The sequence below is a fragment of the Xyrauchen texanus genome, chromosome 18 (genome assembly GCF_025860055.1).
Source record: "Xyrauchen texanus isolate HMW12.3.18 chromosome 18, RBS_HiC_50CHRs, whole genome shotgun sequence".
NCBI classification, from domain to species: domain Eukaryota; kingdom Metazoa; phylum Chordata; class Actinopteri; order Cypriniformes; family Catostomidae; genus Xyrauchen; species Xyrauchen texanus.
In genome coordinates this window covers 34,189,166-34,204,232 of record NC_068293.1, presented here as the reverse complement: position 1 = coordinate 34,204,232, position 15,067 = coordinate 34,189,166, and the positions used below count along the sequence as shown (strand labels likewise).

Sequence of the window (15,067 nt, the reverse complement as noted above, 5' to 3'; positions counted from 1 at the left end):
AATGATGAGTGAATTTTTATTTTTGGGTTAACTATTCCTTTACAGCAATAGTTTTGAAAATTATGTCATCATTTACTCACATTTTTGTCATACAAAACCATGACCTTTTCTGTGGAACACAAAAGGTGAAATGTTGAAGAATAGTGGCCACTTTTTTCCATATCATAAAAGTAAATCTGGGCCCAAAATGCCATTAAATGAATATAAAATAAGCCCATTGGACTACAGTCTAATTGTTCTGAAGCCATTCAATAGCTTTGTGTTATGAATGTGTTTTAATAAAATAACCTTTTATTAAAATGTATTGACTTGCTCTGTCTTTGAAGCAACATTCCTTTATGTCCCCTAGGCTGTGCAGGTTATTGGATAAAGTCGCCAAAGATCTATTTTGGCATTGTTTTAGCAAACTGTTATTGGAATGGACCCTTTCACTATCACAAATTCATGATAGATAATATCAAGTCCTGTCCTACTACTTTTTACTTATTCTGTTTACTCAGAAATATCTCACGTTACAGAAGTAAAATGGGTTGTGAATGTAGTTTCATGCTGAGTTTAAACATTGTAATGGGACACTTTTTAACCACAGCTTTATTTCCTTTAAGACTCCAAAGTGCTGACCGTATTGGTAGTCTTTCCTCTTGGGCCAATCTGGGTTTCATTTCATACTTTGCCTCATGTTTACAATATTACATAAGATTACAAGCACCTAATAAATGACATAGAGTGTGTTTGTAATGGCCAGCAGAAATACTCTTAAGCCAATAATATGTTTGGATTCTCTTTAGAAAACAGCCCTGCCATTGTGACACACTGCAGCGACAATTTTGGTCCAGACGGCAGGGAACTGATGAGTCACACACGAGCTAACGATTAAATGAGCTTTTAAGATCTGCCTGAGATGCTTCCAGCAGCCCAGCCAGCTCAAGGCCTGCCTGCCTTCAGAGAGCAGTGCAATCTCTCACTCTTTCACAATCAACTAACCTTAATCCACCCACCCACCCATCCACCCACCCAGGGGAGGCCTTTTGTTTGAGCTTTTATAAATAGCAACTCTAATAAAATGGGCAGCTATATAGAAACCTCTGATCTATGACTAATATAAGGGGTTTTAGCGTAAGGGAGGGTAATCATTTAGCCTTGGTGTCATTTGTATGCTCTAGGCTATTTATACTTTTTTAAGAGAGAATTTGCCGATAAACAACAATTCTGTCATTTTGTATACTCAGTCATTCCTAATCCACATGCTGACTGACTGATATCAGTCCAAATCCATATGCTTACTTATCAGATAAACCATGTCTATTTAAAAAAAAGGTGCCAATGGGTACAACACACACAAGAGCCAGTGACCAATGTCAATGTTTTTTTAGTCTGAACTTGAATGAGTTTTCAGAGCTTTGACAGAGATGAAGATACTGTATCAATTGTATCCTAGGTTCAATAAAATGTATGCACAGTCAACAGCATAACATAGTGTTGATGATAACCACAAAATCTTTCCTCGTTTATAAAAAAAAAAAAAAAATGAAAATTGCGGTTGCATATAAGGTTCTTATAATGAAAGTTATTTGGGCCAGTCCATAAATGACAAAATACATGGTTTCAAAATGATGAAACATATAAACATTATACATGTTAAAATGATTTTAGTGTGATAAAATTATATTTTATATTTTTCAAACAGTATATGAGCCTAAAACAATAATAACTTTGAATGAATTTTCTAGACTATTCGTTGAAGCAGCTGTGAGGTCAAGATCAGATGCCTTTTTTTGGCAACCAAGCAGCCTTTTAAAAGGGAGTGGCAAACATCACATGAGCTGACACTTTAGCAGAGCCATTGTGTAAGCCTTGCATTTTTGGGTCCCTTTTAAACACTTCTGGAAACCATCTTGGATACTTAGACATTGAATCCAAACAGAGAGGTCATGCTGACCCCAATTTTAAGTTTCAAACACACCTTGCTGTCTCCCTGCTCTCGTCACGCTAACTTGAGTGTCAGACCAGCCCCTAGCTGTTTGTAATAAAGCAATGGCAGCATTTGGTGAATAATGCTCGACAGAATATTGAATTGGAAAAGTCATTATTGCTCATGAGATTTTGTTTTGTCTTTCATCTGAGGCACACAATATAGAAGTCATATCCATTACCGTGCTCCCACAAGAGAATATCATGCTTTATACAGATTCTTGACTCTATAAGCCCAACGCTCTCTTAATATGCATGTCATCTATTGCTATAGAGAAAAGGCATACTCCCATTTAAACCTGTCTGCTGTGCCATTGGCATGGTAATGGTGCTAGGAAGCTGGGATCACATTAGTTCGCTGATATTGTGTCTATGTAAAGTGTCTATGTATGCCTTTCAAATGGTCAATTGAAATGAATAGCTGTGGCCTATGATTTCTATTGTCAGCCAGGTAGCCATGGTAACCATGTAAAATTCTGTAGGTAAATTTGTGCCTCACTGATCAATGAGGATTATGAGCCTGAGATGTTTTTTTTTAGCTGTCTTGATTCTTGAAGTATTTTTTCCATTTGCTTTTTATCCATAGGGATTTCATAAAATCCCATAAAACAGTTCTAAGCCATGAACCAAACCAACCAGCTCTGAGGTTTTTATTGAGAAATTAACTACAATCCCACAAAGCACTGTAAATGATATAATTGAATTAAAAACAATGGAAATATACAGTATAAACCTATTGATTTTAAGTTGTTGATTGTATTGGAACAATATATTGTAAGTGTATTGCTAAATATTCATATCTTTACAAAGTATTTGTACATTGAGAGTGTAGGGAGACAGACTCGTTTGCATCATTCACGGTGCATCATTGGAGTGGCCGGTCACTGCAGGGATCCTTTGCCATGGTTTGTTTGCCAAAATTCTCTGATTAGTGGATTTTTGTCTTCCGGATTTATAGGTAGTGTAGTTCTTCAACAGGAATTTCACTATTAAACATATATTTATAGATTTACAGTGAGGGAAAAAAGTATTTGATCCCCTGCTGATATTGCACGTTTGCCCACAGACAAACAAATGATCAGTCTATAATTTTAATGGTATGTTAATTTGAACAGTGAGAGACAGAATAACAACAAAAAATCAAGAAAAACGCATGGCAAAAATTTTATAAAATGAATTGCATTTTAATGAGGGAAATAAGTATTCGACCCCTCTGCAAAACATGACTTAGTAATTGGTGGCAAAACACTTGTTGGCAATCACAGAGGTCAGAAGTTTCTTGTAGTTGGCCACCGGGTTTGCACACATCTCAGGAGGGATTTTGTTCACTCCTCTTTGCAGATCTTCTCCAAGTCATTAAGGTTTCGAGGCTGATGTCTGGCAACTCGAACCTTCAGCTCCCTCCACAGATTTTCTATGGGATTAAGGTCTGGAGACTGGCTAGGCCACTCCAGGACCTTAATGTGCTTCTTCTTGAGCCACTCCTTTGTTGCCTTGGCTGTGAATTTTGGGTCATTGTCATGCTGGAATACCCATCCATGACCCATTTTCAATGCCCTGGCTGAGAGAAGGAGCTTCTCACACAAGATTTGATGGTACATGGCCCCGTCCATCATCCCTTTGATACAGGGAAGTTGTCCTGTTCCCTTAGCAGAAAAACACCCCCAAAGCATAATGTTTCCACCTCCATGTTTGATGGTGGCGATGGTGTTCTTGGGGTCATAGGCAGCATTCCTCCTCCTCCAAACACGGCGAGTTGAGTTGATGCCAAAGAGCTTGATTTGGGTCTCATCTGACCACAACACTTTCACCCAGTTCTCCTCCGAATCATTCAGATGTTCATTGGCAAACTTCAGACGGGCCTGTACATGTGCTTTCTTGAGCAGGGGGACATTGCGGGCACTGCAGGATTTCAGTCCTTCACGGCGTAGTGTGTTACCAATTGTTTTCTTGCTGAATATGGTCCCAGCTGCCTTGAGATCATTGACAAGATACTCCTGTGTAGTTCTGGGCTGATTCCTCACCGTTCTCATGATCACTGCAACTCCACGTGGCGAGATCTTGCATGGAGCCCCAGACCGAGGGAGATTGACAGTTCTTTTGTGTTTCTTCCATTTGCGAATAATCGCACCAACTGTTGTCACCTTATCACCAAGTTGCTTGGCGATGGTCTTGTAGCCCATTCCAGCCTTGTGTAGATCTACAATCTTGTCCCTGACATCCTTGGACAGCTCTTTGGTCTTGGCCATGATGGAGAGTTTGTAATTTGATTGATTGATTGCTTCTGTGAACCTGAAAATTAACCTACCATTAAAATTATAGACTGATCATTTCTTTGTCAGTGGGCAAACTTACAATATCAGCAGGGGATCGAATAATTTTTCCCCTCACTGTGTATATATATTTAATAAAATGTAAATAATGCAGACTGATGGGGAAGCATATACCATCGATTAACCCTTAAATGTATGGGTGTTAATTGAATGGATCTACAAAATGCCAAGATAGTGTCAGTTTTTCAAAACTTTTCAAGTATTTCAAAGTATTAGTATACAATATAATCTAATATATTTTGTTATTTTATTTTTTATATATCAAAGAGATGATGCATCACATATAGAACCGGATTCATTACTTCAACGCTGAAATTTCAAGAGATGCCACTGTCTGTCCAACACATATTGAGCTACACATTAGCTAAGCATATGTATTTTCTCAGACACTTTTTTAGCCTAAACAGACTCACAATTTACATCATTTCAGTAGTACACCAATATGACAATAGCCAAAATCATACTGTTCATGCGTGTTAAACTTACTGTAGTTTATTTTTCATTGCTGCTTCATCAAATAGCAATGTCAAATGTAAATCAAATCGATCACGGAATCATAAGCGCCACCTTGATTAAGAAACAGCATGTATAATATGTGTGTACACGCACATGGAATACTGATAATTCACTTTTGTCACACAGACAATGAATGTGATCTAGTAGTCATTTATATGAATATAGTACTCACTTGTATTGTAAGAAACAAAGAAATATATTTCCTGTTATAGTAAACTTATATTGATATGAAATAATCCTAAAAATATGATTTTGGAAGAGCAAAAAAGAAAAGAAAAGAAAAGCGACACTATTACATATTTCAGGTCTTTAATGACCCTATTTTTTTGGTAACTAATGCCGAATTTACACGATTTTAAGCCCGATTTTCGCTTGCCGACAGTTTTGTGGAGATCGCTGACAAAAGCCTGAAATCGTAGGATAGTCGGAGCTCGCTCCCGTGAGTGACGATCTCAATGTATGAACTATCAAAGATGTGATTTGAGAGAAGCCGATGTCAGCGAGACATCTAGAATGTTAAATATCTGGACCTGTCTGCGATTCCAAATCGTGCCATGTGAAATATGTTTTGACCGAATACAACTGTAGCATTGACCTACAGCCAATGAGAGAGAAAGAAACGAGACACGGGAAGTTTCAGTGGGAGGAGTCCTGATGTACCTGCAACAGAACATCAACTAGCATGGCTGCGATATCAAGAAACTTTAATTGGACCAAAGAAATGGAGGAACAATTAGTGGAACATATGCAGTAGCACCTTATTTGACATTTCATATAAACTATACCACAACCGATTGGAGAAAGAGAAGAGTTGGAGAGAAATTGCCTATTCTCTTGGACAGTCAGGTAAACAAATAGGTAGATTTTTGAGGAGGAGGTACTTTTTCATATTGTAACCAATAAAATATATGATACCTTGAGGCGATTCAAAACATGCACATAATTTTCTGAAATGCATAACATATGATCATGCATTTGTTTTCATATATCGTATCACTTCTCGCTTGTGCTCTGTTGTGAAACGTAATTTGGAGTCCAGGCAGAGTCGTCTGTGATTCATCAGTTGTGAAATATCTTGTAATGTGTTCACCCCTGTCGCGGATTCGTCGTGTAATTTGAAAATGCTACGACTTCAATGACAAGACAGACAGTTGTGTAATATGAACAGTACCACAATCTGACGCCTTTAGAAGTCGTGTAGTGTATAGGAGCCATAAGGAGTTATGCAAAATTATATTTCTTTTGCAATTTTGCCTTATTTATAAATTATATATATTTTTTATTATTTAGAAGAGAAAGGTTGAGAAATACTAAAGAGCTGTGGGCATAACTCCAAAAAAGGATGAGGTACAGTGGGTGGAATGAGGTGCCGGGTCACTAAAGACCTGAGATACATTAAAGGTGCATTAAAGTGTTAACACTAGGATTGATGATGCATAATAGACAAACCACACGCATCACTATCTCTTCGTTTGATGTTTCTCTCTCTCTCTCTCTCTCTCTCTCTCTCTCTCTCTCTCTCTCTCTCCACAGTATTCTCTTTGCCGACATCGAGGGTTTCACCAGTCTTGCTTCCCAGTGCACTGCCCAGGAGTTAGTGATGACCCTCAACGAACTCTTTGCACGATTTGACAAACTGGCCGCCGTAAGTGTGCACAAAACTGCCCGCACCCTCTGCCAAAGGGCTGTTTTTTTTTTTGTTGACATATGGTGTCAGACTGAGATGGAATCACATAAATTCTGAAGTGCATACTGCTCACACAACTGACAGAAATAGACAGACCCTCCCTCCTGTAGGATGAGTGTTTGTGATCACACATTGCACACTGATCTGTTATTCCAGCCCAGCTATCTCCTCATTATCTCCACCAGGGGTGGTGACTCATCGCAGCCAAGTCACCATGCAAGTGCGCACGTCCTCTGCTACTGCCACTCAAAGAGAAAAGCATTTGGTGTCTGTTCAGATGTTTGCACACTTCCCAAAACCTTCAAGCAGAAAGACAAAACAGTGTGCATGCACACTTCTGCCCTGATGATCAACAATAGAGGTTGTTGTATGGGCTGCAGGTTAAATCAAGGCATGTGCTGGGGTGACATTCAGGTGGCTGTCATAAGACAGCTGCTGCGGTGAGTCCTGTGCCCAGCCTGAGGACAAAGTTTCCTCTTCTGCTCCTCACTGGTTTTAAAGGTGATTTATAATCTGAGTCACTTATAGTCCTCAAATAACAACACTTAATTTTAAAAGTTTAGTTAATCCAAAAATGAAAACTCACCCTCATATCATTCCAAACCCATGTAGTTTTCTTCCATGGAAAGGAGATGTTAAGGACTGACAACATTTATTTGTCATTGTATGGACAAAAAATTTAATGATATTGAATGGTGACAGGCTGTCAGTCCATAATGGAAGAAAGTAAAATAAGATTTGGAACAAACTCAATTTAAATTTTTGGTTTAGCTGTCCCTTTAAATTGCCTTTTTTGAAATCCATTAGCCCTGTTACATTTAACTTCTGATATGATTTCTGCTTATATGAGTTTACACACTCTTTAAAGCAAAGAGTGATGGTTATCTTTGAGGTTTGTTTTCCACAAAAAATTGGATGACAAATTGCATTACTGATTTCATGAAGATGGGATGCCAAGCGTATTACATAAATAAACACAGTGCAGACAGTGATTAAACTCTAACCTTTGTAAACCATTTGGGAACAATTAGGTTTGGAGTATTTTTTGCTTTCATAAATCATATAAATCCCAACGAAAATCCACACCCTTAAAAGGAGAAACCATTTTCGGTATTCAGTGTTGATGTGAGGGTTTTTTAGTGGAAGAAAGGCTATATGTGTAATACTCCTTATGTGATGATATAATGCATCATTCAGTATATAAAATAGTAGGATAATGGGATATATTTAGGTTATAAATACAAAGTATAAATAAAATGTATATCATGTGTAAATACAAAATAATAAAAATATATTATACAAAATAAGAGCTTTATAGCTAAGAGCAGCACTATGCTATAATTCATAAATGCAAAGTCAATAAGCATGGCCATGATGTTTTGGTATATTCGTGCAACCATGCACTAAGTCTAGGCACAAGTGGGTTTGGCGAAATTGTGCGCACAAAGCGGTTATGGGCTTGGCTAAGTGCAATTTTATTATGATCTTCTCTGCCACCATCTGTGTCCTATTATAGATTCTATTCCCTGTCCAGCAAGACAGCACATTCATAAGAAGTTGGTAGTGTAAATGAGTTGTATGAAATGAATCAGAAGAATAGAAATATGCAAATGAAATATGCAGTTATTTTTTGCATTAACTTCTTCCTTGTTTAATGCCAGATATATTTTTAGTGACACACTCCTTTTATAAGCCTAGAAAATGGGGTTTTGTCAGGATTTGGATGTACACTCTGTTAAATTATAAAGAATGTAATTATTATTAATACTTACATTCTTTATAAGTATTATTAATATTTTTCATCAAATCATGGCTTGTTTTAACAGTGATTGTATCTACATGCACTTCTCTTCTACTGGTCGATTTTGATCTAGAAATATGTAATTTTCTTTAAACAAAAGAATTTACCAAAAATATTTCTTAATTCAAATAATACTTATATAAAATATAATTAAAATAACAAAGTGGTAAAAAAATCATAGCAAATCCAAACATATTACTCTCTCCAACTTCTTCCAACTTCTTCCAACAGCCCCTTTTGAAGTGTCTCTACAACATCTGGTGGAAAAATACCAGTATAAATGATATCATAAATACAATTATAAATATTAACATAATAATAATTGTAAAATAAACCATGACCATGATAGTTTAACAGAAATCTCATATGTTTTTGTTTTATAAATGCCTACAACTGTGATTGTCAGGAACAGTATTTGATATTCCTCTATATTTTCAGAGTTTGGACATGAACTTTATTACCACTTGCTGGTGGAATCTCCAAACTGCGAATGTAGGAACTGATTTTAGACTTTGTGCTGAAAACAGACGTGCTTCTCAAGTCTTTTTCTCAGGAAAATTTCTAATTGTTCTTTGCAGCACTTCATTAACATACAATACACCCACTGTTTGTGTGCAAACACCAACAGCCATTTGCACTTTGCACTAGCACCAAAATTGCACTTAGATTTATCGCTCTCATGACAATTGGATAAGACATAGTGCACAGTCGTATAGACTAAAGCAGCATCATGAAACTAGAGCCTGTTCTCTGTTTGCACCTGATATTACCATCTGTCTTTGTTGATTCCTAGAGTGGGTCAGTCTTACACTCTCTTGTCTTTCTCTCTTTCTCTGGGTTGTGCGTCTGCAGGAGAATCACTGTCTGCGCATTAAGATCCTGGGCGACTGCTACTACTGTGTGTCTGGACTTCCAGAGGCCCGCGCTGACCATGCGCACTGCTGCGTAGAGATGGGAGTGGACATGATTGAAGCCATCTCGTGAGTGTTGCACTTTTAATTATTAAGGAAGAGCATGGTTTTTGGACATGGTTTGAAAATGTACTTGGACTCAAGTTCTTTCTTATTAGAGAAGAGACTCTTTGTTGTTTGGTAATTATGCATTTAATCATTAGCAGACACTTTTATTGACTTGCATCAAAGGGTATGTCAAAGAAGGGAGGTAATATGTGCATTGTTTGCAATTGTGTGCCATTCAGAATTGAATTAAGATGGACAGTTCCTGATTTTTAATTGTATTTGAATTGAGGAAGCAAGCTGGATGCTGGAAGCTGGATTACATTTAAATGTAAGGAAGTAGAATACAAAATGTAATTAAATTTAAAGAAATTCATATGTGCATTTAAAATTTAAATTCAACATCTAGTAGAGTGTGGCCAATTCAGTTCCAAGCCATGATCTTAAAGAGGGCCAATTCTTAAATTCTGAATGCAGGCCTCAATTCTGTATAGTTGAATATCTGTGAGCAGTTGTTTATTAAGGCAGGAATGGTGGTGACGGGCCTTCTGGTCCAGTGAGCACATGTCTGTGTTTTTCTGAGCCACAGCCAACCGCCCCAGTGCCCAGGAAGAGAGCATTTTTCCACAGACTTGCCTGTCACACTCAATGTTCAAAGGGATTTGATGACTTGTTTGCTGTGTCGACGGGTTCACAATGTGCTGACTTGTTCATGTGCCAAGTGAAAAGGTGTATTTCACAGAGGACTTTTTCTTGTTGGGGAAAGTGGGGTAAGATTTTAAGATGTGTCGGTGTGTAAGCTGTGTCGCCCCCTTAATCTAAAAAATTAAAATATATATATATATATATATATATATATATATATATATATATATATATATTTTGCAGTCTCCATATATCTAGACATTGTCCATCATAAACTGTACACTAATTGTCAAAAGGTTGAACACATACTCTTTATGTTCATTTATTTTCCACATTTTAATAATTGTCTAAACAAAATAGTAGAAGAATTGGAAGTATTAAAAATGTTGAACAAATCAAAACTTTTGGGGGTCGTGTGGCGCCATCCGAGGGTCGGTCGTGTGAACGGCGAGCTCTGCGCTCTTTGCTAGTTTTTAATACATTTTGTGTCATAAACTGTTGAGATTCCATATCACCTGTTCTATGAAGACAATTAGTCAAAAGAATTCAAAATCCTTGGGCTCTGGAGACAATAAAAGACACTTACATGATCAAGCTGATACCCCTGACAGGGCCACAGACCAGGGACTCAATTTGGATGGTGCAGCAGGAGAGATTTCAGTGTCAACGAAGGTCGTTGCTGACTTGGAGGATCTTGCTGTAATATGCCAATCAATCACTGCCATGGAGACGAAATTCATTGAGGGAGTTACAAGAGGGTCTGATGTTGAGAAGCAGATCGATAATCTGGAGTCATCGGAGATGGAAATATCTGCTAACCTGCTAGCGGCCAAGGTGGACTTGGAACGCCTTTGGGAAAAGTTGGAAGATATGGAGAATCGTAATCGGCGAAACAACGTCAATTGTTGGAATTCCTGAGAACGAAGAAGGCAGAGATATGGTAAAATTCCTAGACAAACTCTTCCTGTGTTTGCTCGACATAACAGGCCATAAGCTGGAGAGCGAACAAGCTCACAGGGTACCAGCGCGGAGATCTGCTGAGGGAGACCAATTTTGGCCAAATTTCTGAGATCATCTGATAAACATCTTGTTACGTGAGGCAAGGAGTAAAGGAAGGCTTTCTTGGAAGAACCTCAACATTCTCTTGTTCCCAGACTTTGCGAATTCGACAAGAGAAAAACGAGACCGATTCAAGGAATGCAAGAAACTCTTACATCAACGGAAGGCCGCTTTTGCACTGATGTTTCCAGACAAACTGAGAATAGATGCTAAGGATGGCCGCAAAATATTTACATGCCCACAGCAAGTGATGTCCTTTATAAAGTCAATGGAATGAGTAAGTTATTGTGTGATGCTATTGATGAAGCAGAGTGGACCTGACTCAAAGAACATTCACTTGACACTCCAAGGAAACTGGGCGCCGCCTTTGTTTCTTTTTGTTCTGGTTCCGCCTAGCAGCTGGAGTTTATTTGTGGGATAAAACTCCTTCGGGACAGTTTGTGGATGTATCTGCATGTTCTTTATGCTTATGCCTCCTATTGGATGGAGTTTGTTTTGTGGAATATTTCTTGCAATTCATTAGTGTTTAGCGCATCTGTTCCACTCATGTAATGGCCGAACAGGCTGAACATTTGTTTGACTGCCCGAGGAAAATGAATGGCCTTTTTTAGTTTTCTTTGTTTTTGTTGTTGTTGTTGTTGTTGTGCTGGTTCTGCTAGCGCCTGGAGTTTGTTTTGTGGAGGAACACACATTCAGGATGGTTATGTAGATGATCCTGCATGTTCTTTGTGCTTATGCCTCATATTGGCTGGATTTTGTTTTATAGATTATTTTCTGTTGTGTAATTCTGTCTCACAAAATTTGTATAGAGACACCGGACTCGAGCAATCAAATGGCAAAGTTGTCGCGGGGACTCTCGTAGGCGTACAAGGACTGTTTGTGTTTAGAGCGTTGGAAGTCAGTTGGCGCTGTCGTGTGCGGGGTTAATGCACGTGTTTTTTTTTGTTTTGGGGGAAGTTCAGGGTTTGTTTGTTGCTCTAATGTTGGAATATGGTCTTTATAATTTTTGTTTTTGTCACACAATAAATGATTTCTACTATGTCAAATGTTAAAATGAGAATGAAAGGATGAAAATTAGTTGGGGCACCCCATAAAAAGAAGGAAGGTGATTTCTTTTTTTAATATGAAAAAATAAATATGATAGTGTTTCTTCAAGAAACGCGTCTTTCTCCGCAGGAAGCTGAAAAATTTGGAAAAATATGGGGTGGACATGTTTTCTTTTGTGCTTGCTCAATCAAGAGCAGGAGAGTCATTGCATTGATAAGTATACTTCTACGATTCAAATGTCTCAAACAGATTAAAGATAAATTAGGAAGAGTCATTATTGTTTTAGCTGAAATTCAGGGGTAAAGATTGATTTTGGCTAATATTTACGCACCTAATGCTGATGATCAGGGATTTTTATAGATCTTGAAGTGATGCAAGCCGCTAGCACACCTCATGATATAATATTGGGAGGAGACTTTAATATTTTGATGGACTCAGTCCTAGATCATAGTGAAGCAAAAGTGTGTAAGCCCCCTAGAGCAACATTTGACACATTACAGATATTTGGAGACTATGGAACCCATCTGGAAGGAACTATAAATTGCTTTCATCAGTCCATAAGATTTATTATATAATAGATTTTTTTATATATCTAAGTCTGTTGTTCATCTGTTGTTGATTGCTCAATTGGAAACATTTTAGTCTCAGTTTGGAGGTGTTGCCACATATGGAGAAAAGGAAATCATATAGTTGGTGCTTTAATGTATCCCTATTGAAAAATCCTGAATTACAAATGCTAAAGGCTGAAATCAGTGTCTATATGGAGACCAACTGGACTTCGGTATCCTCTGTGGGCGTGGCTTGGGAGGCCCTTACGGTGGTTCTTACGGTCGGATCATACAGTATGCCCCATTCATCAAAAAATCCAAAACACAGGAACATGTGGAGTTGGAAGGGAATATTAAAAATGCAGAGGCAAAGCTAAAGATGAATGTCATCTGATGGCCTCAGAGAACTAACCATATTGAAATACAGATATAATAATATTTTGTCACGGAAGTTGGAGTTTTGGCTATTCAGGACAAGACAGTCATATTTTTGTCTGGGGACAAAGTAGGGAAGCTTTTGGCTAAATATATAAAGCAGAGAGTCTTTTTCTACCATTCCCTCAGTGAAATCTGCTGGTGGTGAAATATTTACCTCAGCCATTGACATTATTAATGCTTTTAAAGAATTCTATCTTGATCTCTATAGTTCGATGTCTTCATCTACTGATGAAGACTTTAGAACATTTGTGGAACCATTAGAACTCCCTAAATTGATGAATGAGTATGAAAATTCTCTTGATTCTGAGATAATCTTGGAGGAGCTTGGCGAGGTAATTAAGGCCTTGCCTACTGGGGCCAGATGGTTTTGCCGCTGAATTTTTTAGATCTTATGATACAGAATTGGCTCCACTTTTGTTAGAAGATTATCTGGAATCATAAAAGAATGGAAAGCTTCCACCAACCATGACACAACCCCGGATCAGACTGATTCTTAAAACGGACAAAGTTCCAAGTGACCGTAAGAGTTACCGACCAATTTCCCTGATCCAGCTAGATTCTAACTAACCGATTAAGTTATGACAACTCTTATACATATAGATCAGGTGGTGTTTATTCAGGGCCTGTTTTTCTGATAACATTAGGCTTTTCATCAATATTATGTTGTCAGTGGTGAATGATCAGACTCCGGTCATGGCCATCTCACTTGACGCCAAATGGGGCACCAGGATTGGGGCACCAGGCAGGGTTGCCCTCTCTCCCCATTATTGTTCTGTCCGGCCCTGGAACCATTAGCAGCCATGATATGTAGGGAAGATGATTTTCCAGGGGTGGTGACGGGAGCTATGTCGCATAAGCTTTTGTTTTACGCAGATTATATTTTATTATTAATTATTATTAATTTATTATTTCATTATCATTAAATCTATGCCTTGCCTCCATAGAATTATTAATTCCTTTTCTAAGTTGTGATACAGAGCCAGTTGGTCTAAATCTGAAGCTTTGGCTCTGACAGCATACTGCCCAGTAACTGCTTTCAAGCCAGGTGCCTTCCAGTGGCCCAAACAGGGCATTTGTATTTGTATTTGGGAATTTTATTCCCAGCAAATTTGACTGATTTAGTTAGTTCATTTTGGCCCCTTAATAAAAAGGTTTTTGAGCGATGTGGGCAGGTGGGTGTCATTACATTTATCTATGATTGGGAAGGTTAATGTTATTACAATTCATTTTATTCCTAAATGTAACTACCTGTTACAATCTCTCCCTGTAGATGTCCCCCCTCTCTTATTTCAAGCAATTTGATGGCATTTTAATAAATTACATAGGCTGATTGACAAAGGTGGGCTAGGCCTACCCAACATTTTGTTTTGTTATTATGCATTCCGTCTCAGACATTTGGCTGATTGGTCGCTTCCACCTGAATGAGCCCCTCCCCAGTTTAGTATTGAACAGGAAGTTCTTGCCCCTATTTTGCTAGTATTCTAAAAAATGTCAAGTCTGCATCTATAGATGCAAGGGTTCACCTTAGGCAATTCAAGATTTTCTATAGATCTTTTTGGACCCCCTCGAGATTGTATAGGGTTGGTCTTAAAGACACACCCACCTGCTGGCAATGCCAATAAGGAGATACAATCACCACCCATATCTTTTGGGGGTGTGTTAAGATCCAAGAACTTTGGTTGAAGGTTCAGAGTTGTATGTGTGACTTTTTGGGCACTCAAATTTGACTTTGCCCAAGACCCTGTATTTTGGGTGATGGGGCGGTCATAAATTTGGGGGATAAACGTATAGAATTTCGGTTCTGAGCAGTATCATGATTGGCAGACAAATTATTTTAAGGAGCTGGGAGTCAGACAGAGTGCCATCATTTCTTGAATGGTGTGCGAAGATAGTGAGTGTGGCAGCTTCGAGGAGGTGGGGTTTGGATACTTGTTTGTTAGGAAATGTGGTAATTATTTAGCATTTTTGAGGGACTCTCTGTGAAGGGATGGGAAGAGAGAAGTTAAGTTTAATTATGTATGTTTATTATATTTTCTTATTATGACCACAGGGGTGTTCGTTGGGCA

The 15,067-nt window shown here is 38.1% G+C and overlaps 1 protein-coding gene across 2 annotated transcripts in view; it reads left to right on the top strand.

Annotated features, from left to right (window-relative positions):
• The window catches only part of LOC127658533 (adenylate cyclase type 5-like), a 111,525-nt gene that overhangs the window by 68,656 nt on the left and 27,802 nt on the right, over positions 1-15,067 (top strand). For both annotated transcript variants that reach the window (XM_052147865.1, XM_052147864.1), the window contains exons 4-5: positions 6,354-6,465; positions 9,161-9,288. In XM_052147865.1, the coding sequence (XP_052003825.1) occupies positions 6,354-6,465; positions 9,161-9,288 (240 nt within the window). The remainder of the gene's footprint in view (positions 1-6,353; positions 6,466-9,160; positions 9,289-15,067) is intronic.